The sequence below is a fragment of the Oncorhynchus nerka genome, linkage group LG15 (genome assembly GCF_034236695.1).
Source record: "Oncorhynchus nerka isolate Pitt River linkage group LG15, Oner_Uvic_2.0, whole genome shotgun sequence".
NCBI lineage: Eukaryota > Metazoa > Chordata > Actinopteri > Salmoniformes > Salmonidae > Oncorhynchus > Oncorhynchus nerka.
In genome coordinates, this window is record NC_088410.1 from 103,737,542 (window position 1) to 103,764,345 (window position 26,804).

Here is a 26,804-nt window from a genome sequence, read left to right on the forward strand (position 1 = left end):
AGTTAGCTGGTTAGCGTCTGGAGGTTCTTGAGTGTGTCATAAAAATAAGAGTAAAAGTAATAGCGATTCCGTATCACATTGGGTGAGGCAGGTTTCCGGAAGGTATAAACAAATTAAAATTCAAAAAGAGATAGATAGTAAATGGGGTCAGAGAGTGATTGCGATGCGGTGGTTCAGACGGTTAGCAGGCCTGTGCTAACAAGCTAACAGTTCGTAGGCCCGAGCTAGACAAGGTAGCAGTTAGCGGACCGGAGCTTGACAAGCTAGCCGTTAGCAGGCCGAATTAGCAAGCAGGGAGATAGCGAGGGCTAGAGAGTTAACCTTTGGGGGACGTCGCGATGGGGTGAGTCTGTTTATTCCTCTACCATGCGGTGACATCGACAGACCGGTCGTGGGCCCGGGTAATTGTAGCCCAGGAGTATGCTACAGGTGCTCTAGTACGCTAGGTGAGCTGGAGACACAGCGATTCAGAAAGCTTGCGGGCCTTGGCCAGCAGATGGATCTTTCGCGATGTCGCAGCGGAAAAGCCTGTTGAAACCCCCTCGGACGATTATGTCGGCGGACCAGTCGTGATGGATCGGCGGGGCTCCGTGTCGGCAGTAGAGGGTCCAGGCCAATTGGCAAAATAGGTATTGTTGGACCTCTTCGGCTAGTCGGGAGATGGGCTTAGCTCGAGGCTAGCTCAAGGCTAACTGGTGCTTGCTCTTTGACAGAGACGTTAGCCAGGAGTAGTCACTCGGATTGCAGCTAGCTAGTTGCGATGATCCGGTGTAAGGGTTCAGAGCTTGCGGTAGGAATCCGGAGATGTGGTAGAGAAAAAGCAGTCTGATATGCTTTGGGTTGATGTCGCGCTGGTGTCCTAGTTAGCTTTGAAGACCGCTAGCAGTGGCTAGCTACTAGCTAGTAGCTAGTTAGCTGGCTAGCTTCTGATGAGGGTTCCGGTTCTAAAGTATAGAAAAAGCAGATCCGTACCACATTGGGTGATGCGGGTTGCAGGAGAGTATATTCAGCCTGTAGTTGGAAAGTGAGATTAAAATATGTACGAAATATATACAGAAAAAAAACGAGGAAAAACTATATTTACACTATACAGGACGGGACAAGACAAAACACACGTCCGACTGCTACGCCATCTTGGGTTGCACCCATATGTAGTTTCATGTTGTGTTACATGTTGTCACGTTTATCACATATGTAGTTTCATGTAGTTACATGTTGTTTTACATGTTGTCACGTTTATCACATATGTAGTTTCATGTAGTTTCATGTTGTGTTACATGTTGTCACGTTTATCACATATGTAGTTTCATGTAGTTTCATGTTGTGTTACATGTTGTCACGTTTATCACATATGTAGTTTCATGTTGTGTTACATGTTGTCACGTTTATCACATATGTAGTTTCATGTTGTTTTACATGTTGTCACGTTTATCACATATGTAGTTTCATGTTGTGTTACATATTGTCACGTTTATCACATATGTAGTTTCATGTTGTGTTACATGTTGTGTTACATGTTGTCACGTTTATCACATATGTAGTTTCATGTTGTGTTACATGTTGTCACGTTTATCACATATGTAGTTTCATGTTGTGTTACATGTTGTCACGTTTATCACGCATGTAGTTTCATGTTGTGTTACATGTTGTTTTACATGTTGTCACGTTTATCACATATGTAGTTTCATGTTGTGTTACATGTTGTCACGTTTATCACATATGTAGTTTCATGTTGTGTTACATGTTGTCACTTTTATCACATATGTAGTTTCATGTTGTGTTACATGTTGTGTTACATGTTGTCACTTTTATCACATATGTAGTTTCATGTTGCGTTACATGTTGTCACGTTTATCACATTGACTTTAGATGTGATTACATACATCTTTTGGAACATTTCACATGTGCAATACATGCTTTTTTAAAGGAAACCCAGTTTTCACCGTGTTCTGGACCAGACACGCTTTCAAAAAATAATATTAATTGATTGATAATTGTTATCTTGTTCTCATTTAGTGATCTCATTTAGTGGTCTCATTTAGTCATCTCATTTAGTGTTCTCATTTAGTGGTCTCATTTAGTGGTCTCATTTAGTGGTCTCATTTAGTGGTCTCATTTAGTGGTCTCATTTAGTGGTCTCATTTAGTGGTCTCATTTAGTGGTCTCATTTAGTGGTCTCATTTAGTGATGTCATTTAGTGATCTCATTTAGTGATCTCATTTAGTGATCCCATTTAGTGATCTCATTTAGTGATCCCATTTAGTGATCCCATTTAGTGATCCCATTTAGTGATCTCATTTAGTGATCCCATTTAGTGATCTCATTTAGTGATGTCATTTAGTGATCTCATTTAGTGATGTCATTTAGTGATCTCATTTAGTGATCCCATTTAGTGATCCCATTTAGTGATCCCATTTAGTGATCTCATTTAGTGATCCCATTTACTGATCTCATTTAGTGATCCCATTTAGTGATCTCATTTAGTGATCTCATTTAGTGATCCCATTTAGTGATCTCATTTAGTGATCCCATTTAGTGATCTCATTTAGTGATCCCATTTAGTGATCTCATTTAGTGAAAGGTACTTCAGTACTGTAGGTTGGTGTCTACTGATGATGTGTATTGTGTTTCCTCCAGTCTCTGCTGCCTGTAAGAACTGCAGTGCCTACTCCCACTGTAAAGGAGTGGCAGAGAACTCCGTGTGTCAATGTCTTCCTGGGTTTCACAAGACTGGAGACCGTTGCTCAGGTGACAGAGTTCATAGATATCGCTAGGGTGACAAAATTCTGCTAACTTTCCCAAAATTCATATGCTGCTCATTTATATTATATTCTGCTCTGTTCCATTCCATTCTGCTCTTTTCTATTTGATTCCATTCTGCTCTATTCTGTTCTATCCTGTTCTATCATGTTCTATTCTGTTCTATTCTGTTCTATCCTGTTCTATTCTGTTCTATTCTGTTCTATTCTGTTCTATCATGTTCTATCCTGTTCTATCCTGTTCTATCCTGTTCTATTCTGTTCTATTCTGTTCTATTCTGTTCTATCCTGTTCTATTCTGTTCTATTCTGTTCTATTCTGTTCTATTCTGTTCTATCCTGCTCTATTCTGTTCTATTCTGCTCTATTCTGTTCTATCCTGTTCTATTCTGTTCTATTCTGTTCTATTCTGTTCTATCGTGTTCTATCGTGTTCTATCCTGTTCTATTCTGTTCTATTCTGTTCTATTCTGTTCTATCCTGTTCTATTCTGTTCTATTCTGTTCTATCCTGTTCTATTCTGTTCTATCCTGTTCTATTCTGTTCTATTCTGTTCTATTCTGTTCTATCCTGTTCTATCATGTTCTATTCTGCTCTATTCTGTTCTATCCTGTTTTATTCTGTTCTAGTCTGTTCTATCCTGTTCTATCATGTTCTATTCTGCTCTATTCTGTTCTATCCTGTTTTATTCTGTTCTAGTCTGTTCTATCCTGTTCTATTCTGTTCTATTCTGTTCTATTCTGTTCTATCGTGTTATATTGTGTTCTATCCTGTTCTATTCTGTTCTATCCTGTTCTATTCTGTTCTATTCTGTTCTATCCTGTTCTATTCTGTTCTATTCTGTTCTATTCTGTTCTATCCTGTTCTATTCTGTTCTATTCTGTTCTATCCTGTTCTATTCTGTTCTATTCTGTTCTATTCTGTTCTATCCTGTTCTATTCTGTTCTATTCTGTTCTATTCTGTTCTATTCTGCTCTATCATGTTCTATTCTGTTCTATCCTGTTCTATTCTGTTCTATTCTGTTCTATCCTGTTCTATCATGTTCTATTCTGCTCTATTCTGTTCTATCCTGTTTTATTCTGTTCTAGTCTGTTCTATCCTGTTCTATTCTGTTCTATTCTGTTCTATTCTGTTCTAACCTATTCTATCGTGTTCTATTGTGTTCTATCCTGTTCTATTCTGTTCTATTCTGTTCTATCCTGTTCTATTCTGTTCTATTCTGTTATAATATATTCTGTTCTATTCTGTTATAATATATTCTGTTCTATTCTGTTCTGTTATAATATATTCTGTTCTATCCTGTTCTATCCTGTTCTATTCTGTTCTATTCTGTTCTATCCTGTTCTATTCTGTTCTATTCTGTTCTATTCTGTTCTGTTATAATATATTCTGTTCTATTCTGTTCTGTTATAATATATTCTGTTCTATTTTGTTCTATTCTGTTCTGTTATAATATATTCTGTTCTATTCTGTTCTGTTATAATATATTCTGTTCTATTCTGTTCTGTTATAATATATTAAGTTCGGTTATAATATGTTCTGTTATAATATATTCTGTTCTATTATAATATATTCAGTTCTATTCTGTTCTGTTATAATATATTCTGTTCCATTCTGTACTATTCTGTTCTATTCTGTTCTATTCTATTCTGTTCTGTTATAATATATTCTGTTCCATTCTGTTCTATTCTGTTCTATTCTGTTCTGTTATAATATATTCTGTTCTATTCCGTTTTGTTATAATATATTCTCTTCTATTCTGTTCTATTCTGTTCTGTTATAATATATTCTCTTCTATTCTGTTCTATTCTGTTCTGTTATAATATATTCTGTTCCATTCTGTTATATTATAATATATTCTGTTCTATTCTGTTCTGTTATAATATATTCTGTTCTATTCTGTTCTGTTATAATACATTCTGTTCTATCATGTTCTATTCTGTTCTGTTATAATATATTCTGTTCCATTCTGTACTATTCTGTTCTATTCTGTTCTATTCTGTTCTATTCTGTTCTATTCTGTTTTGTTATAATATATTCTGTTCTATTCTGTTCTGTTATAATATATTCTGTTCTATTCTGTTCTGTTATAATATATTCTGTTCTATTCTGTTCTGTTATAATATATTCTGTTCTATTCTGTTCTGTTATAATATATTAAGTTCGGTTATAATATGTTCTGTTATAATATATTCTGTTCTATTATAATATATTCTGTTCTATTCGGTTCTGTTATAATATATTCTGTTCTATTCTGTACTATTCTGTTCTATTCTGTTCTATTCTATTCTGTTCTGTTATAATATATTCTGTTCTATTCTGTTCTATTATAATATATTCTGTTCTATTCTGTTCTGTTATAATATATTCTGTTCTATTCTGTTATATTATAATATATTCTGTTATATTCTGTTCTGTTATAATATATCCTGTTCCATTCTGTACTATTCTGTTCTATCATGTTCTATTCTGTTCTATTCTGTTTTGTTATAATATATTCTGTCCTATTCTGTTCTATCCTGTCCTATTCTGTTCTATCCTGTTCTATTCTGTTCAATTCTGTTCTGTTATAATACATTCTGTTCTATCCTGTTCTATTCTGTTCTGTTGTAATATATTCTGTTCTATTATGTTCTATCCTGTTGTATTCTGTTCTATTCTGTTCTGTTGTAATATATTCTGTTCTATTATGTTCTATCCTGTTCTATCCTGTTCTATCGTGTTCTATTCTGTTCTATCTTGTTCTATCCTGTTCTATTCTGTTTTATTCAGTTTATTCTGCACTGTTCTGTTCTGTTCTGTTCTATTATGTTCTATTAAATGCTGTTCTATTCTGCTCTGTCCTGTTCTATTGTATTCTGTTTCAATCTGTTCTATTCACTTGTATTCTGTTCTATTGTATTCTGTTTCAATCTGTTCTATTCACTTGTATTCTGTTCTATTCTATTCTGTTTCAATCTGTTCTATTCACTTGTATTCTGTTCTATTCTATTCTGTTTCAATCTGTTCTATTCACTTGTGTTCTGTTCTATTATGTTCTATTAAATCCTGTTCTATTCTGTTTTATTCTATTCTGCTGTGATCCCCTCTGATTTACTCTCTTCTATTCCGTTCCATAATTACATGTTTATATTATTTCCCAGGTTTTTGTTCTGCTAAACAATGTGATGTGAATGCGGACTGTTCTTGGCTGGGGGGGCGGCTGTTCCAGTGCCAGTGTAAGGCAGGTTACAAGGGGGATGGTCGGATGTGTGTTCAAATCAACCCATGTGACGAGGACAACGGAGGCTGTCCTCGCAATTCCACTGTCTGTGTCTATAATAGCCCTGGCAAGGTGAGTCTCTGTCTATACCAGCAGGGTTAAACTGTGTATATTCCAGCAGGGTTAAACTGTGTCTATTCCAGCAGGGTTAGTCTGTGTCTATACCAGCAGGTTTAGTCTGTGTCTCTACCAGCAGGTTTAGTCTGTGTCTATTCCAGCAGGGTTAGTCTGTGTCTATACCAGCAGGGTAAAACTGTGTCTCTACCAGCAGGTTTAGTCTGTGTCTATTCCAGCAGGGTTAGTCTGTGTCTATACCAGCAGGGTAAAACTGTGTCTATACCAGCAGGGTTAGTCTGTGTCTATACCAGCAGGGTTAGTCTGTCTATACCAGCAGGGTTAGTCTGTATCTATACCAGCAGGTTTAGTCTGTGTCTATACCAGCAGGGTAAAACTGTGTCTATACCAGCAGGTTTAGTCTGTGTCTATACCAGCAGGGTAAAACTGTGTCTATACCAGCAGGTTTAGTCTGTGTCTATACCAGCAGGGTAAAACTGTGTCTATACCAGCAGGTTTAGTCTGTGTCTATACCAGCAGGGTTAGTCTGTCTATACCAGCAGGGTAAAACTGTGTCTATACCAGCAGGTTTAGTCTGTGTCTATACCAGCAGGGTAAAACTGTGTCTATACCAGCAGGGTTAGTCTGTCTATACCAGCAGGGTAAAACTGTGTCTATACCAGCAGGTTTAGTCTGTGTCTATACCAGCAGGGTAAAACTGTGTCTATACCAGCAGGTTTAGTCTGTGTCTATATCAGCAGGGTAAAACTGTGTCTATACCAGCAGGGTTAGTCTGTGTCTATACCAGCAGGGTTAGTCTGTCTATACCAGCAGGGTTAGTCTGTGTCTATACCAGCAGGGTAAAACTGTGTCTATACCAGCAGGGTTAGTCTGTCTATACCAGCAGGGTTAGTCTGTGTCTATACCAGCAGGGTAAAATTGTGTCTATTCCAGCAGGGTTAGTCTGTGTCTATACCAGCAGGTTTAGTCTGTGTCTATACCAGCAGGGTTAAACTGTGTCTATTCCAGCAGGTTTAGTCTGTGTCTATACCAGCAGGGTAAAACTGTGTCTATTCCAGCAGGGTTAGTCTGTGTCTATACCAGCAGGTTTAGTCTGTGTCTATACCAGCAGGGTAAAACTGTGTCTATTCCAGCAGGTTTAGTCTGTGTCTATACCAGCAGGGTAAAACTGTGTCTATACCAGCAGGGTTAGTCTGTCTATACCAGCAGGGTTAGTCTGTGTCTATACCAGCAGGGTTAGTCTGTGTCTATACCAGCAGGGTCAGTCTGTTTTTATACCAGCAGGTTTAGTCTGTCTATACCAGCAGGGTTAGTCTGTCTATACCAGCAGGGTTAGTCTGTCTATACCAGCAGGGTTAGTCTGTCTATACCAGCAGGGTTAGTCTGTATCTATACCAGCAGGGTTAGTCTGTCTATACCAGCAGGGTTAGTCTGTATCTATACCAGCAGGGTTAGTCTGTATCTATACCAGCAGGGTTAGTCTGTCTATACCAGCAGGGTTAGTCTGTATCTATACCAGCAGGGTTAGTCTGTCTATACCAGCAGGGTTAGTCTGTCTATACCAGCAGGGTTAGTCTGTATCTATACCAGCAGGGTTAGTCTGTCTATACCAGCAGGGTTAGTCTGTATCTATACCAGCAGGTTTAGTCTGTGTCTATACCAGCAGGGTTAGTCTGTCTATACCAGCAGGGTTGGTATGTTTCTATACCAGCAGGGTTAGTCTGTCTATACCAGCAGGGTTAGTCTGTGTCTATACCAGCAGGGTTAGTCTGTCTATACCAGCAGGTTTAGTCTGTGTCTATACCAGCAGGGTTAGTCTGTCTATACCAGCAGGGTTAGTCTGTTTCTATACCAGCAGGGTTAGTCTGTTTCTATACCAGCAGGTTTAGTCTGTGTCTATACCAGCAGGGTTAGTCTGTCTATACCAGCAGGGTTGGTCTGTTTCTATACCAGCAGGGGTAGTCTGTCTGTACCAGCAGGGTTAGTCTGTCTGTACCAGCAGGGTTAATCTGTCTATACCAGCAGGGTTAGTCTGTATCTATACCAGCAGGGTTAGTCTGTCTATACCAGCAGGGTTAGTCTGTGTCTATTCCAGCAGGGTTAGTCTGTCTGTACCAGCAGGGTTAGTCTGTCTATACCAGCAGGGTTAGTCTGTATCTATACCAGCAGGGTTAGTCTGTCTATACCAGCAGGGTTAGTCTGTATCTATACCAGCAGGTTTAGTCTGTGTCTATACCAGCAGGGTTAGTCTGTCTATACCAGCAGGGTTGGTCTGTTTGTATACCAGCAGGGTTAGTCTGTCTATACCAGCAGGGTTAGTCTGTGTCTATACCAGCAGGGTTAGTCTGTCTATACCAGCAGGGTTAGTCTGTCTGTACCAGCAGGGTTAATCTGTATATACCAGCAGGGTTAGTCTGTCTATACCAGCAGGGTTAGTCTGTCTGTACCAGCAGGGTTAGTCTGTCTATACCAGCAGGGTTAGTCTGTCTATACCAGCAGGGTTAAACCGTGTCTATTCCAGCAGGGTTAGTCTGTGTCTATACCAGCAGGTTTAGTCTGTGTCTATACCAGCAGGGTTAAACTGTGTCTCTTCCAGCAGGTTTAGTCTGTGTCTATACCAGCAGGGTAAAACTGTATCTCTTCCAGCAGGGTCAGTCTGTTTCTATACCAGCAGGGTTAGTCTGTCTATACCAGCATGGTTAGTCTGTATCTATACCAGCAGGGTTAATCTGTATCTATACCAGCAGGGTCAGTCTGTAGCTATACCAGCAGGGTCAGTCTGTATCTATACCAGCAGGGTTAGTCTGTATCTATACCAGCAGGGTTAGTCTGCCTATACCAGCAGGGTTAGTCTGTATCTATACCAGCAGGGTTAGTCTGTCTATACCAGCAGGGTTAGTCTGTCTGTACCACCAGGGTTAGTCTGTCTGTACCAGCAGGGTTAGTCTGTCTATACCAGCAGGGTTAGTCTGTATCTATACCAGCAGGGTCAGGCTGTATCTATACCAGCAGGGTCAGTATGTATCTATACCAGCAGGGTTAGTCTGTATCTATACCAGCAGGGTTAGTCTGTATCTATACCAGCAGGGTTAGTCTGTATCTATACCAGCAGGGTCAGTCTGTCTGTACCAGCAGGGTTAGTCTGTATCTGTACCAGCAGGGTTAGTCTGTATCTATACCAGCAGGGTTAGTCTGTATCTATACCAGCAGGGTTGGTCTGTATCTATACCAGCAGGGTCAGTCTGTATCTATACCAGCAGGGTTAGTCTGTATCTATACCAGCAGGGTCAGTCTGTATCTATACCAGCAGGGTTAGTCTGTATCTATACCAGCAGGGTCAGTCTGTATCTATACCAGCAGGGTCAGTCTGTATCTACACCAGCAGGGTTAGTCTGTATCTATACCAGCAGGGTTAGTCTGTATCTATACCAGCAGGGTTAGTCTGTATCTATACCAGCAGGGTCAGTCTGTCTGTACCAGCAGGGTTAGTCTGTATCTGTACCAGCAGGGTTAGTCTGTATCTATACCAGCAGGGTCAGTCTGTCTGTACCAGCAGGGTTAGTCTGTATCTATACCAGCAGGGTTAGTCTGTATCTATACCAGCAGGGTTGGTCTGTATCTATACCAGCAGGGTCAGTCTGTATCTATACCAGCAGGGTTAGTCTGTATCTATACCAGCAGGGTCAGTCTGTATCTATACCAGCAGGGTTAGTCTGTATCTATACCAGCAGGGTCAGTCTGTATCTATACCAGCAGGGTCAGTCTGTATCTACACCAGCAGGGTTAGTCTGTATCTATACCAGCAGGGTTAGTCTGTATCTATACCAGCAGGGTTAGTCTGTATCTATACCAGCAGGGTCAGTCTGTCTGTACCAGCAGGGTTAGTCTGTATCTGTACCAGCAGGGTTAGTCTGTATCTATACCAGCAGGGTCAGTCTGTCTGTACCAGCAGGGTTAGTCTGTATCTGTACCAGCAGGGTTAGTCTGTATCTATACCAGCAGGGTTAGTCTGTATCTATACCAGCAGGGTCAGTCTGTCTGTACCAGCAGGGTTAGTCTGTATCTGTACCAGCAGGGTTAGTCTGTATCTATACCAGCAGGGTTAGTCTGTATCTATACCAGCAGGGTTAATCTGTATCTATACCAGCAGGGTCAGTCTGTATCTATACCAGCAGGGTCAGTCTGTCTGTACCAGCAGGGTTAGTCTGAATCTGTACCAGCAGGGTTAGTCTGTATCTATACCAGCAGGGTTAGTCTGTATCTATACCAGCAGGGTTAGTCTGTCTATACCAGCAGGGTTAGTCTGTCTGTACCACCAGGGTTAGTCTGTCTATACCAGCAGGGTTAGTCTGTATCTATACCAGCATGGTCAGTCTGTCTGTACCAGCAGGGTCAGTCTGTATCTATACCAGCAGGGTCAGTCTGTATCTATACCAGCAGGGTTAGTCTGTATCTATACCAGCAGGGTTAGTCTGTATCTATACCAGCAGGGTTAGTCTGTATCTATACCAGCAGGGTTAGTCTGTCTATACCAGCAGGGTTAGTCTGTGTCTATTCCAGCAGGGTTAGTCTGTCTGTACCAGCAGGGTTAGTCTGTCTATACCAGCAGGGTTAGTCTGTATCTATACCAGCAGGGTTAGTCTGTCTATACCAGCAGGGTTAGTCTGTATCTATACCAGCAGGTTTAGTCTGTGTCTATACCAGCAGGGTTAGTCTGTCTATACCAGCAGGGTTGGTCTGTTTGTATACCAGCAGGGTTAGTCTGTCTATACCAGCAGGGTTAGTCTGTGTCTATACCAGCAGGGTTAGTCTGTCTATACCAGCAGGGTTAGTCTGTCTGTACCAGCAGGGTTAATCTGTATATACCAGCAGGGTTAGTCTGTCTATACCAGCAGGGTTAGTCTGTCTGTACCAGCAGGGTTAGTCTGTCTATACCAGCAGGGTTAGTCTGTCTATACCAGCAGGGTTAAACCGTGTCTATTCCAGCAGGGTTAGTCTGTGTCTATACCAGCAGGTTTAGTCTGTGTCTATACCAGCAGGGTTAAACTGTATCTCTTCCAGCAGGGTCAGTCTGTTTCTATACCAGCAGGGTTAGTCTGTCTATACCAGCATGGTTAGTCTGTATCTATACCAGCAGGGTTAATCTGTATCTATACCAGCAGGGTCAGTCTGTAGCTATACCAGCAGGGTCAGTCTGTATCTATACCAGCAGGGTTAGTCTGTATCTATACCAGCAGGGTTAGTCTGCCTATACCAGCAGGGTTAGTCTGTATCTATACCAGCAGGGTTAGTCTGTCTATACCAGCAGGGTTAGTCTGTCTGTACCACCAGGGTTAGTCTGTCTATACCAGCAGGGTTAGTCTGTCTGTACCACCAGGGTCAGTCTGTCTGTACCAGCAGGGTCAGTCTGTATCTATACCAGCAGGGTTAGTCTGTATCTATACCAGCAGGGTTAGTCTGTATCTATACCAGCAGGGTTAGTCTGTATGTATACCAGCAGGGTTAGTCTGTATCTATACCAGCAGGGTCAGTCTGTCTGTACCAGCAGGGTTAGTCTGTCTATACCAGCAGGGTTAGTCTGTATCTATACCAGCAGGGTCAGGCTGTATCTATACCAGCAGGGTCAGTATGTATCTATACCAGCAGGGTTAGTCTGTATCTATACCAGCAGGGTTAGTCTGTATCTATACCAGCAGGGTTAGTCTGTATCTATACCAGCAGGGTCAGTCTGTCTGTACCAGCAGGGTTAGTCTGTATCTGTACCAGCAGGGTTAGTCTGTATCTATACCAGCAGGGTTAGTCTGTATCTATACCAGCAGGGTTGGTCTGTATCTATACCAGCAGGGTCAGTCTGTATCTATACCAGCAGGGTTAGTCTGTATCTATACCAGCAGGGTCAGTCTGTATCTATACCAGCAGGGTTAGTCTGTATCTATACCAGCAGGGTCAGTCTGTATCTATACCAGCAGGGTCAGTCTGTATCTACACCAGCAGGGTTAGTCTGTATCTATACCAGCAGGGTTAGTCTGTATCTATACCAGCAGGGTTAGTCTGTATCTATACCAGCAGGGTCAGTCTGTCTGTACCAGCAGGGTTAGTCTGTATCTGTACCAGCAGGGTTAGTCTGTATCTATACCAGCAGGGTCAGTCTGTCTGTACCAGCAGGGTTAGTCTGTATCTGTACCAGCAGGGTTAGTCTGTATCTATACCAGCAGGGTTAGTCTGTATCTATACCAGCAGGGTCAGTCTGTCTGTACCAGCAGGGTTAGTCTGTATCTGTACCAGCAGGGTTAGTCTGTATCTATACCAGCAGGGTTAGTCTGTATCTATACCAGCAGGGTTAATCTGTATCTATACCAGCAGGGTCAGTCTGTATCTATACCAGCAGGGTCAGTCTGTCTGTACCAGCAGGGTTAGTCTGAATCTGTACCAGCAGGGTTAGTCTGTATCTATACCAGCAGGGTTAGTCTGTATCTATACCAGCAGGGTCAGTCTGTATCTATACCAGCAGGGTTAGTCTGTATCTATACCAGCAGGGTCAGTCTGTATCTATACCAGCAGGGTCAGTCTGTATCTACACCAGCAGGGTTAGTCTATATCTATACCAGCAGGGTTAGTCTGTATCTATACCAGCAGGGTTAGTCTGTCTATACCAGCAGGGTTAGTCTGTCTGTACCACCAGGGTTAGTCTGTCTATACCAGCAGGGTTAGTCTGTATCTATACCAGCATGGTCAGTCTGTCTGTACCAGCAGGGTCAGTCTGTATCTATACCAGCAGGGTCAGTCTGTATCTATACCAGCAGGGTTAGTCTGTATCTATACCAGCAGGGTTAGTCTGTATCTATACCAGCAGGGTTAGTCTGTATGTATACCAGCAGGGTTAGTCTGTATCTATACCAGCAGGGTTAGTCTGTATCTGTACCAGCAGGGTTAGTCTGTATCTATACCAGCAGGGTCAGTCTGTATCTATACCAGCAGGGTTAGTCTGTATCTATACCAGCAGGGTCAGTCTGTATCTATACCAGCAGGGTCAGTCTGTATCTACACCAGCAGGGTTAGTCTGTATCTGTATCAGCAGGGTTAGTCTGTATCTATACCAGCAGGGTCAGTCTGTCTGTACCAGCAGGGTTAGTCTGTATCTGTACCAGCAGGGTTAGTCTGTATCTATACCAGCAGGGTCAGTCTGTCTGTACCAGCAGGGTTAGTCTGTATCTGTACCAGCAGGGTTAGTCTGTATCTATACCAGCAGGGTTAGTCTGTATCTATACCAGCAGGGTTAATCTGTATCTATACCAGCAGGGTCAGTCTGTATCTATACCAGCAGGGTCAGTCTGTCTGTACCAGCAGGGTTAGTCTGTATCTGTACCAGCAGGGTTAGTCTGTATCTATACCAGCAGGGTTAGTCTGTATCTATACCAGCAGGGTTAGTCTGTCTATACCAGCAGGGTTAGTCTGTCTGTACCACCAGGGTTAGTCTGTCTATACCAGCAGGGTTAGTCTGTATCTATACCAGCATGGTCAGTCTGTCTGTACCAGCAGGGTCAGTCTGTATCTATACCAGCAGGGTCAGTCTGTATCTATACCAGCAGGGTTAGTCTGTATCTATACCAGCAGGGTTAGTCTGTATCTATACCAGCAGGGTCAGTCTGTCTGTACCAGCAGGGTTAGTCTGTCTATACCAGCAGGGTTAGTCTGTATCTATACCAGCATGGTCAGTCTGTATCTATACCAGCAGGGTCAGTCTGTATCTATACCAGCAGGGTTAGTCTGTATCTATACCAGCAGGGTTAGTCTGTATCTATACCAGCAGGGTCAGTCTGTCTGTACCAGCAGGGTTAGTCTGTATCTGTACCAGCAGGGTTAGTCTGTATCTATACCAGCAGGGCTAGTCTGTATCTATACCAGCAGGGTTAGTCTTTATCTATACCAGCAGGGTCAGTCTGTATCTATACCAGCAGGGTTAGTCTGTATCTATACCAGCAGGGTTAGTCTGTATCTATACCAGCAGGGTTAGTCTGTCTATACCAGCAGGGTTAGTCTGTCTGTACCACCAGGGTTAGTCTGTCTATACCAGCAGGGTTAGTCTGTCTGTACCACCAGGGTCAGTCTGTCTGTACCAGCAGGGTTAGTCTGTATCTATACCAGCAGGGTTAGTCTGTATGTATACCAACAGGGTTAGTCTGTATCTATACCAGCAGGGTCAGTCTGTCTGTACCAGCAGGGTTAGTCTGTCTATACCAGCAGGGTTAGTCTGTATCTATACCAGCAGGGTCAGGCTGTATCTATACCAGCAGGGTCAGTATGTATCTATACCAGCAGGGTTAGTCTGTATCTATACCAGCAGGGTTAGTCTGTATCTATACCAGCAGGGTTAGTCTGTATCTATACCAGCAGGGTCAGTCTGTCTGTACCAGCAGGGTTAGTCTGTATCTGTACCAGCAGGGTTAGTCTGTATCTATACCAGCAGGGTTAGTCTGTATCTATACCAGCAGGGTTAGTCTGTATCTATACCAGCAGGGTCAGTCTGTATCTATACCAGCAGGGTCAGTCTGTATCTACACCAGCAGGGTTAGTCTGTATCTATACCAGCAGGGTTAGTCTGTATCTATACCAGCAGGGTTAGTCTGTATCTATACCAGCAGGGTCAGTCTGTCTGTACCAGCAGGGTTAGTCTGTATCTGTACCAGCAGGGTTAGTCTGTATCTATACCAGCAGGGTCAGTCTGTCTGTACCAGCAGGGTTAGTCTGTATCTGTACCAGCAGGGTTAGTCTGTATCTATACCAGCAGGGTTAGTCTGTATCTATACCAGCAGGGTCAGTCTGTCTGTACCAGCAGGGTTAGTCTGTATCTGTACCAGCAGGGTTAGTCTGTATCTATACCAGCAGGGTTAGTCTGTATCTATACCAGCAGGGTTAATCTGTATCTATACCAGCAGGGTCAGTCTGTATCTATACCAGCAGGGTCAGTCTGTCTGTACCAGCAGGGTTAGTCTGAATCTGTACCAGCAGGGTTAGTCTGTATCTATACCAGCAGGGTTAGTCTGTATCTATACCAGCAGGGTCAGTCTGTATCTATACCAGCAGGGTTAGTCTGTATCTATACCAGCAGGGTCAGTCTGTATCTATACCAGCAGGGTCAGTCTGTATCTACACCAGCAGGGTTAGTCTGTCTATACCAGCAGGGTTAGTCTGTCTGTACCACCAGGGTTAGTCTGTCTATACCAGCAGGGTTAGTCTGTATCTATACCAGCATGGTCAGTCTGTCTGTACCAGCAGGGTCAGTCTGTATCTATACCAGCAGGGTCAGTCTGTATCTATACCAGCAGGGTTAGTCTGTATCTATACCAGCAGGGTTAGTCTGTATCTATACCAGCAGGGTTAGTCTGTATGTATACCAGCAGGGTTAGTCTGTATCTATACCAGCAGGGTTAGTCTGTATCTGTACCAGCAGGGTTAGTCTGTATCTATACCAGCAGGGTCAGTCTGTATCTATACCAGCAGGGTTAGTCTGTATCTATACCAGCAGGGTCAGTCTGTATCTATACCAGCAGGGTCAGTCTGTATCTACACCAGCAGGGTTAGTCTGTATCTATACCAGCAGGGTTAGTCTGTATCTATACCAGCAGGGTTAGTCTGTATCTATACCAGCAGGGTCAGTCTGTCTGTACCAGCAGGGTTAGTCTGTATCTGTATCAGCAGGGTTAGTCTGTATCTATACCAGCAGGGTCAGTCTGTCTGTACCAGCAGGGTTAGTCTGTATCTGTACCAGCAGGGTTAGTCTGTATCTATACCAGCAGGGTCAGTCTGTCTGTACCAGCAGGGTTAGTCTGTATCTGTACCAGCAGGGTTAGTCTGTATCTATACCAGCAGGGTTAGTCTGTATCTATACCAGCAGGGTTAATCTGTATCTATACCAGCAGGGTCAGTCTGTATCTATACCAGCAGGGTCAGTCTGTCTGTACCAGCAGGGTTAGTCTGTATCTGTACCAGCAGGGTTAGTCTGTATCTATACCAGCAGGGTTAGTCTGTATCTATACCAGCAGGGTTAGTCTGTCTATACCAGCAGGGTTAGTCTGTCTGTACCACCAGGGTTAGTCTGTCTATACCAGCAGGGTTAGTCTGTATCTATACCAGCAGGGTCAGTCTGTCTGTACCAGCAGGGTTAGTCTGTATCTATACCAGCAGGGTTAGTCTGTATCTATACCAGCAGGGTCAGTCTGTCTGTACCAGCAGGGTTAGTCTGTATCTGTACCAGCAGGGTTAGTCTGTATCTATACCAGCAGGGTTAGTCTGTATCTATACCAGCAGGGTTAGTCTGTATCTATACCAGCAGGGTCAGTCTGTATCTATACCAGCAGGGTCAGTCTGTATCTACACCAGCAGGGTTAGTCTGTATCTATACCAGCAGGGTTAGTCTGTATCTATACCAGCAGGGTTAGTCTGTATCTATACCAGCAGGGTCAGTCTGTCTGTACCAGCAGGGTTAGTCTGTATCTGTACCAGCAGGGTTAGTCTGTATCTATACCAGCAGGGTCAGTCTGTCTGTACCAGCAGGGTTAGTCTGTATCTGTACCAGCAGGGTTAGTCTGTATCTATACCAGCAGGGTTAGTCTGTATCTATACCAGCAGGGTCAGTCTGTCTGTACCAGCAGGGTTAGTCTGTATCTGTACCAGCAGGGTTAGTCTGTATCTATACCAGCAGGGTTAGTCTGTATCTATACCAGCAGGGTTAATCTGTATCTATACCAGCAGGGTCAGTCTGTATCTATACCAGCAGGGTCAGTCTGTCTGTACCAGCAGGGTTAGTCTGAATCTGTACCAGCAGGGTTAGTCTGTATCTATACCAGCAGGGTTAGTCTGTATCTATACCAGCAGGGTCAGTCTGTATCTATACCAGCAGGGTTAGTCTGTATCTATACCAGCAGGGTCAGTCTGTATCTATACCAGCAGGGTCAGTCTGTATCTACACCAGCAGGGTTAGTCTGTCTATACCAGCAGGGTTAGTCTGTCTGTACCACCAGGGTTAGTCTGTCTATACCAGCAGGGTTAGTCTGTATCTATACCAGCATGGTCAGTCTGTCTGTACCAGCAGGGTCAGTCTGTATCTATACCAGCAGGGTCAGTCTGTATCTATACCAGCAGGGTTAGTCTGTATCTATACCAGCAGGGTTAGTCTGTATCTATACCAGCAGGGTTAGTCTGTATGTATACCAGCAGGGTTAGTCTGTATCTATACCAGCAGGGTTAGTCTGTATCTGTACCAGCAGGGTTAGTCTGTATCTATACCAGCAGGGTCAGTCTGTATCTATACCAGCAGGGTTAGTCTGTATCTATACCAGCAGGGTCAGTCTGTATCTATACCAGCAGGGTCAGTCTGTATCTACACCAGCAGGGTTAGTCTGTATCTATACCAGCAGGGTTAGTCTGTATCTATACCAGCAGGGTTAGTCTGTATCTATACCAGCAGGGTCAGTCTGTCTGTACCAGCAGGGTTAGTCTGTATCTGTATCAGCAGGGTTAGTCTGTATCTATACCAGCAGGGTCAGTCTGTCTGTACCAGCAGGGTTAGTCTGTATCTGTACCAGCAGGGTTAGTCTGTATCTATACCAGCAGGGTCAGTCTGTCTGTACCAGCAGGGTTAGTCTGTATCTGTACCAGCAGGGTTAGTCTGTATCTATACCAGCAGGGTTAGTCTGTATCTATACCAGCAGGGTTAATCTGTATCTATACCAGCAGGGTCAGTCTGTATCTATACCAGCAGGGTCAGTCTGTCTGTACCAGCAGGGTTAGTCTGTATCTGTACCAGCAGGGTTAGTCTGTATCTATACCAGCAGGGTTAGTCTGTATCTATACCAGCAGGGTTAGTCTGTCTATACCAGCAGGGTTAGTCTGTCTGTACCACCAGGGTTAGTCTGTCTATACCAGCAGGGTTAGTCTGTATCTATACCAGCATGGTCAGTCTGTCTGTACCAGCAGGGTCAGTCTGTATCTATACCAGCAGGGTCAGTCTGTATCTATACCAGCAGGGTTAGTCTGTATCTATACCAGCAGGGTTAGTCTGTATCTATACCAGCAGGGTTAGTCTGTATCTATACCAGCAGGGTCAGTCTGTCTGTACCAGCAGGGTTAGTCTGTCTATACCAGCAGGGTTAGTCTGTATCTATACCAGCATGGTCAGTCTGTATCTATACCAGCAGGGTCAGTCTGTATCTATACCAGCAGGGTTAGTCTGTATCTATACCAGCAGGGTTAGTCTGTATCTATACCAGCAGGGTCAGTCTGTCTGTACCAGCAGGGTTAGTCTGTATCTGTACCAGCAGGGTTAGTCTGTATCTATACCAGCAGGGCTAGTCTGTATCTATACCAGCAGGGTTAGTCTTTATCTATACCAGCAGGGTCAGTCTGTATCTATACCAGCAGGGTTAGTCTGTATCTATACCAGCAGGGTTAGTCTGTATCTATACCAGCAGGGTTAGTCTGTCTATACCAGCAGGGTTAGTCTGTCTGTACCACCAGGGTTAGTCTGTCTATACCAGCAGGGTTAGTCTGTCTGTACCACCAGGGTCAGTCTGTCTGTACCAGCAGGGTCAGTCTGTATCTATACCAGCAGGGTTAGTCTGTATCTATACCAGCAGGGTTAGTCTGTATCTATACCAGCAGGGTTAGTCTGTATGTATACCAACAGGGTTAGTCTGTATCTATACCAGCAGGGTCAGTCTGTCTGTACCAGCAGGGTTAGTCTGTCTATACCAGCAGGGTTAGTCTGTATCTATACCAGCAGGGTCAGGCTGTATCTATACCAGCAGGGTCAGTATGTATCTATACCAGCAGGGTTAGTCTGTATCTATACCAGCAGGGTTAGTCTGTATCTATACCAGCAGGGTTAGTCTGTATCTATACCAGCAGGGTCAGTCTGTCTGTACCAGCAGGGTTAGTCTGTATCTGTACCAGCAGGGTTAGTCTGTATCTATACCAGCAGGGTTAGTCTGTATCTATACCAGCAGGGTTAGTCTGTATCTATACCAGCAGGACCAGTCTGTATCTATACCAGCAGGGTTAGTCTGTATCTATACCAGCAGGGTCAGTCTGTATCTATACCAGCAGGGTCAGTCTGTATCTATACCAGCAGGGTTAGTCTGTATCTATACCAGCAGGGTTAGTCTGTATCTATACCAGCAGGGTTAGTCTGTATCTATACCAGCAGGGTCAGTCTGTCTGTACCAGCAGGGTTAGTCTGTCTATACCAGCAGGGTTAGTCTGTATCTATACCAGCAGGGTCAGTCTGTATCTATACCAGCAGGGTCAGTCTGTATCTATACCAGCAGGGTTAGTCTGTATCTATACCAGCAGGGTTAGTCTGTATCTATACCAGCAGGGTCAGTCTGTCTGTACCAGCAGGGTTAGTCTGTATCTGTACCAGCAGGGTTAGTCTGTATCTATACCAGCAGGGCTAGTCTGTATCTATACCAGCAGGGTTAGTCTTTATCTATACCAGCAGGGTCAGTCTGTATCTATACCAGCAGGGTTAGTCTGTATCTATACCAGCAGGGTTAGTCTGTATCTATACCAGCAGGGTTAGTCTGTCTATACCAGCAGGGTTAGTCTGTCTGTACCACCAGGGTTAGTCTGTCTATACCAGCAGGGTTAGTCTGTCTGTACCACCAGGGTCAGTCTGTCTGTACCAGCAGGGTCAGTCTGTATCTATACCAGCAGGGTTAGTCTGTATCTATACCAGCAGGGTTAGTCTGTATCTATACCAGCAGGGTTAGTCTGTATGTATACCAACAGGGTTAGTCTGTATCTATACCAGCAGGGTCAGTCTGTCTGTACCAGCAGGGTTAGTCTGTCTATACCAGCAGGGTTAGTCTGTATCTATACCAGCAGGGTCAGGCTGTATCTATACCAGCAGGGTCAGTATGTATCTATACCAGCAGGGTTAGTCTGTATCTATACCAGCAGGGTTAGTCTGTATCTATACCAGCAGGGTTAGTCTGTATCTATACCAGCAGGGTCAGTCTGTCTGTACCAGCAGGGTTAGTCTGTATCTGTACCAGCAGGGTTAGTCTGTATCTATACCAGCAGGGTTAGTCTGTATCTATACCAGCAGGGTTAGTCTGTATCTATACCAGCAGGACCAGTCTGTATCTATACCAGCAGGGTTAGTCTGTATCTATACCAGCAGGGTCAGTCTGTATCTATACCAGCAGGGTTAGTCTGTATCTATACCAGCAGGGTTAGTCTGTATCTATACCAGCAGGGTCAGTCTGTATCTATACCAGCAGGGTTAGTCTGTATCTATACCAGCAGGGTTAGTCTGAATCTATACCAGCAGGGTCAGTCTGTCTGTACCAGCAGGGTTAGTCTGTATCTGTACCAGCAGGGTTAGTCTGTATCTATACCAGCAGGGTCAGTCTGTCTGTACCAGCAGGGTTAGTCTGTATCTGTACCAGCAGGGTTAGTCTGTATCTATACCAGCAGGGTTAGTCTGTATCTATACCAGCAGGGTCAGTCTGTCTGTACCAGCAGGGTTAGTCTGTATCTGTACCAGCAGGGTTAGTCTGTATCTATTCCAGCAGGGTTAGTCTGTATCTATACCAGCAGGGTTAATCTGTATCTATACCAGCATGGTCAGTCTGTATCTATACCAGCAGGGTCAGTCTGTCTGTACCAGCAGGGTTAGTCTGTATCTGTACCAGCAGGGTTAGTCTGTATCTATACCAGCAGGGTTAGTCTGTATCTATACCAGCAGGGTTAGTCTGTCTATACCAGCAGGGTTAGTCTGTCTGTACCACCAGGGTTAGTCTGTCTATACCAGCAGGGTTAGTCTGTATCTATACCAGCATGGTCAGTCTGTCTGTACCAGCAGGGTCAGTCTGTATCTATACCAGCAGGGTCAGTCTGTATCTATACCAGCAGGGTTAGTCTGTATCTATACCAGCAGGGTTAGTCTGTATCTATACCAGCAGGGTTAGTCTGTATCTATACCAGCAGGGTTAATCTGTATCTATACCAGCAGGGTCAGTCTGTATCTATACCAGCAGGGTCAGTCTGTCTGTACCAGCAGGGTTAGTCTGTATCTATACCAGCAGGGTTAGTCTGTATCTATACCAGCAGGGTTAGTCTGTCTATACCAGCAGGGTTAGTCTGTCTGTACCACCAGGGTTAGTCTGTCTATACCAGCAGGGTTAGTCTGTATCTATACCAGCATGGTCAGTCTGTCTGTACCAGCAGGGTCAGTCTGTATCTATACCAGCAGGGTCAGTCTGTATCTATACCAGCAGGATTAGTCTGTATCTATACCAGCAGGGTTAGTCTGTATCTATACCAGCAGGGTTAGTCTGTATCTATACCAGCAGGGTCAGTCTGTCTGTACCAGCAGGGTTAGTCTGTCTATACCAGCAGGGTTAGTCTGTATCTATACCAGCAGGGTCAGTCTGTATCTATACCAGCAGGGTCAGTCTGTATCTATACCAGCAGGGTTAGTCTGTATCTATACCAGCAGGGTTAGTCTGTATCTATACCAGCAGGGTCAGTCTGTCTGTACCAGCAGGGTTAGTCTGTATCTGTACCAGCAGGGTTAGTCTGTATCTATACCAGCAGGGTTAGTCTGTATCTATACCAGCAGGGTTAGTCTGTATCTATACCAGCAGGGTCAGTCTGTATCTATACCAGCAGGGTTAGTCTGTATCTATACCAGCAGGGTTAGTCTGTATCTATACCAGCAGGGTTAGTCTGTCTATACCAGCAGGGTTAGTCTGTCTGTACCACCAGGGTTAGTCTGTCTATACCAGCAGGGTTAGTCTGTCTGTACCACCAGGGTCAGTCTGTCTGTACCAGCAGGGTCAGTCTGTATCTATACCAGCAGGGTTAGTCTGTATCTATACCAGCAGGGTTAGTCTGTATCTATACCAGCAGGGTTAGTCTGTATGTATACCAGCAGGGTTAGTCTGTATCTATACCAGCAGGGTCAGTCTGTCTGTACCAGCAGGGTTAGTCTGTCTATACCAGCAGGGTTAGTCTGTATCTATACCAGCAGGGTCAGGCTGTATCTATACCAGCAGGGTCAGTAGGTATCTATACCAGCAGGGTTAGTCTGTATCTATACCAGCAGGGTTAGTCTGTATCTATACCAGCAGGGTCAGTCTGTCTGTACCAGCAGGGTTAGTCTGTATCTGTACCAGCAGGGTTAGTCTGTATCTATACCAGCAGGGTTAGTCTGTATCTATACCAGCAGGGTCAGTCTGTATCTATACCAGCAGGGTTAGTCTGTATCTATACCAGCAGGGTCAGTCTGTATCTATACCAGCAGGGTTAGTCTGTATCTATACCAGCAGGGTTAGTCTGTATCTATACCAGCAGGGTCAGTCTGTATCTATACCAGCAGGGTCAGTCTGTATCTATACCAGCAGGGTTAGTCTGTATCTATACCAGCAGGGTTAGTCTGTATCTATACCAGCAGGGTTAGTCTGTATCTATACCAGCAGGGTCAGTATGTCTGTACCAGCAGGGTTAGTCTGTATCTGTACCAGCAGGGTTAGTCTGTATCTATACCAGCAGGGTCAGTCTGTCTGTACCAGCAGGGTTAGTCTGTATCTGTACCAGCAGGGTTAGTCTGTATCTATACCAGCAGGGTTAGTCTGTATCTATACCAGCAGGGTCAGTCTGTCTGTACCAGCAGGGTTAGTCTGTATCTGTACCAGCAGGGTTAGTCTGTATCTATACCAGCAGGGTTAGTCTGTATCTATACCAGCAGGGTTAATCTGTATCTATACCAGCAGGGTCAGTCTGTATCTATACCAGCAGGTTCAGTCTGTCTGTACCAGCAGGGTTAGTCTGTATCTGTACCAGCAGGGTTAGTCTGTATCTATACCAGCAGGGTTAGTCTGTATCTATACCAGCAGGGTTAGTCTGTCTATACCAGCAGGGTTAGTCTGTCTGTACCACCAGGGTTAGTCTGTCTATACCAGCAGGGTTAGTCTGTATCTATACCAGCATGGTCAGTCTGTCTGTACCAGCAGGGTCAGTCTGTATCTATACCAGCAGGGTCAGTCTGTATCTATACCAGCAGGGTTAGTCTGTATCTATACCAGCAGGGTTAGTCTGTATCTATACCAGCAGGGTTAGTCTGTATCTATACCAGCAGGGTCAGTCTGTCTGTACCAGCAGGGTTAGTCTGTCTATACCAGCAGGGTTAGTCTGTATCTATACCAGCAGGGTCAGTCTGTATCTATACCAGCAGGGTCAGTCTGTATCTATACCAGCAGGGTTAGTCTGTATCTATACCAGCAGGGTTAGTCTGTATCTATACCAGCAGGGTTAGTCTATATCTATACCAGCAGGGTCAGTCTGTATCTATACCAGCAGGGTTAGTCTGTATCTATACCAGCAGGGTTAGTCTGTATCTATACCAGCAGGGTTAATCTGTATCTATACCAGCAGGGTCAGTCTGTCTGTACCAGCAGGGTTAGTCTGTATCTGTACCAGCAGGGTTAGTCTGTATCTATACCAGCAGGGTTAGTCTGTATCTATACCAGCAGGGTTAGTCTGTATCTATACCAGCAGGGTCAGTCTGTATCTATACCAGCAGGGTTAGTCTGTATCTATACCAGCAGGGTTAGTCTGTATCTATACCAGCAGGGTTAGTCTGTATCTATACCAGCAGGGTCAGTCTGTCTGTACCAGCAGGGTTAGTCTGTATCTGTACCAGCAGGGTTAGTCTGTATCTGTACCAGCAGGGTTAGTCTGTATCTATACCAGCAGGGTTAGTCTGTATCTATACCAGCAGGGTTAATCTGTATCTATACCAGCAGGGTCAGTCTGTATCTATACCAGCAGGGTCAGTCTGTCTGTACCAGCAGGGTTAGTCTGTATCTGTACCAGCAGGGTTAGTCTGTATCTATACCAGCAGGGTTAGTCTGTATCTATACCAGCAGGGTTAGTCTGTATCTATACCAGCAGGGTTAGTCTGTATCTATACCAGCAGGGTCTGTCTGTCTGTACCAGCAGGGTTAGTCTGTCTATACCAGCAGGGTTAGTCTGTATCTATACCAGCAGGGTCAGTCTGTATCTATACCAGCAGGGTCAGTCTGTATCTATACCAGCAGGGTTAGTCTGTATATATACCAGCAGGGTTAGTCTGTATCTATACCAGCAGGGTTAGTCTGTATCTATACCAGCAGGGTCAGTCTGTATCTATACCAGCAGGGTTAGTCTGTATCTATACCAGCAGGGTTAGTCTGTATCTATACCAGCAGGGTCAGTCTGTCTGTACCAGCAGGGTTAGTCTGTATCTATACCAGCAGGGTCAGTCTGTCTGTACCAGCAGGGTTAGTCTGTATCTATACCAGCAGGGTTAGTCTGTATCTATACCAGCAGGGTTAGTCTGTATCTATACCAGCAGGGTCAGTCTGTCTGTACCAGCAGGGTTAGTCTGTATCTGTACCAGCAGGGTTAGTCTGTATCTATACCAGCAGGGTTAGTCTGTATCTGTACCAGCAGGGTTAGTCTGTATCTATACCAGCAGGGTTTGTGTGTATCTGTTAGTGCTGAGCGATTTAACCAAAATGTCAGTTACTTTTATTTTATTTTGAAAAGAATTGACCAACGTCGGATCAAATATTTAAATGCAATGAACTACATTGACCATAATCCATTGCGTGCGTACTTCCCTGGAGATGGAGAGAAGAGAGATGGATGGAGCAGTTGCTTCACAACGTATCTCTAACTGAAATTTCATGAAAGATTTATCGATAGTTTGTATTCAGCAGTCATGTAAATATGCATTATTTAATTTGAAGAACTACTACAATAGTGCTGTTATCAGACAGCATAGACAGCAGCTCTATAGAGATGAGGTGATGACTTGGAATGAAATAATAAAGCCATCAAATAAAAAACTATGTAATAAACACAACAACTGAAATATTTTAGTGAAGTCATGTGAAGAAATGATGGTTAGTGATAAGCAGTCTCTACCATCATATTACTTTTATTCATTGTTTTATTCTGTGTTGTTACAGCATTCATCCCACATAATGCATAGTGCATTTAATGTCTAAAAACACCAATCAAACCTAAACCGAACCGACCTCAAAAAGCTTGAAATGCTCAGCACTAGTGTCTATACGATTTAGAGGAGTTTAGTTATAATTTAATTGTTTTATCAAGGTAATTCACTGATAAATCAGCTTCTGTTCAGCCAATTTGCTACGCTATTGTTTTGGCTGAGAGCCCCTCTTCCAAGCTTGAATTGAGTAGCTCTCTCAAGACACCGGGGGTATCGGCAAGACACCGGGGGTATCGGGTTACGTATCCACAGCAAGACACCGGGGGTATCGGGTTACGTATCCACAGCAAGACACCGGGGGTATCGGGTTACGTATCCACAGCAAGACACCGGGGGTATCGGCAAGACACCGGGGGTATCGGGTTACGTATCCACAGCAAGACACCGGGGGTATCGGGTTACGTATCCACAGCAAGACACCGGGGGTATCGGGTTACGTATCCACAGCAAGACACCGGGGGTATCGGCAAGACACCGGGGGTATCAGGTTACGTATCCACAGCAAGACACCGGGGGTATTGGCAAGACACCGGGGGTATCGGGTTACGTATCCACAGCAAGACACCGGGGGTATCGGGTTACGTATCCACAGCAAGACACCGGGGGTATCGGCAAGACACCGGGGGTATCGGGTTACGTATCCACAGCAAGACACCGGGGTTAACTAACTGTTATTGGCCGAGGTTTGGAACCAGGCAGGCCAAAACTCCATCCCACCAAAACAGGCTGAAATTTCAGGCGGTCTTTTCAAACAAATCTTACACTGAAAGTTAATAATTTTCACATTTTCACAGTATTATTCCAACCTCATAGTGTGGAAAAAATATACGAAACACAGGAAATCTCGTTTTTGAGTGCACTGGGCCTTTCACATTAACAACCAGTCTAGGTAATAGTGTTTAATGGGATGGTTAGGTGTATTTATTTGTATTTGATATTTTTTTTAACCTTTATTTTAAACCTCTACAGGATTGGTGGGTCCCCCTCAGGACAGTTAAGCTAACATAGGCTAATGAGATTAGCATGAGGTTGTAAGTAACAAGAACATTTCCCAGGACATAGACATATCTGATATTGGCAGAAAGCTTAAATTCTTGTTAATCTAACTGCACTGTCCAATTTACAGTAGCTACTACTATGAAAGAATACCATGCTATCGTTTGAGGATAGTGCACAGTTCTGAACTTGAAAAGTTATTAATAAACCAATTAGTCACATTTAGGCAGTCTTGATACAAATGTTTTAACAGAAATGTAATGGCTCATTGAATCAGTCTAAAACTTTGCGCATACACTGCTTCCATCTAGTGGCCAACATCTAAATTACACTTGGAATAATACATTATGGCCTTTCTCTTTTCAAATGGTATCAAGAATATGCATATCCTTGCTTCAGGTCCTGAACTACAGGCAGTTAGATTTGAGTACGTCATTTTAGGCAAAAAAACATTTTTTAAATTGTCTGATCCCTTAACTAGGCAAGTCAGTTAAGACAAATTCTTATTTACAATGACGGCCTACCAGAAGGCCTCCTGCGGGGACGGGGGCTGGGATTAAAATAAATGTAATTAAAATATAGAACACACATCACAACAAGAGAGACACAACAACACTACTTAAAGAGAGACCTACGACAACAACATA

At 43.8% G+C, this 26,804-nt stretch overlaps 1 protein-coding gene across 8 annotated transcripts in view; it reads left to right on the plus strand.

Moving 5' to 3' along the window:
- stab1 (stabilin 1) overlaps positions 1 to 26,804 on the plus strand; it is a 284,951-nt gene that overhangs the window by 36,876 nt on the left and 221,271 nt on the right. For all 8 annotated transcript variants that reach the window (XM_065002109.1, XM_065002108.1, XM_065002102.1 and 5 more), the window contains exons 6-7: positions 2,638 to 2,748; positions 5,902 to 6,092. In XM_065002109.1, the coding sequence (XP_064858181.1) occupies positions 2,638 to 2,748; positions 5,902 to 6,092 (302 nt within the window). The remainder of the gene's footprint in view (positions 1 to 2,637; positions 2,749 to 5,901; positions 6,093 to 26,804) is intronic.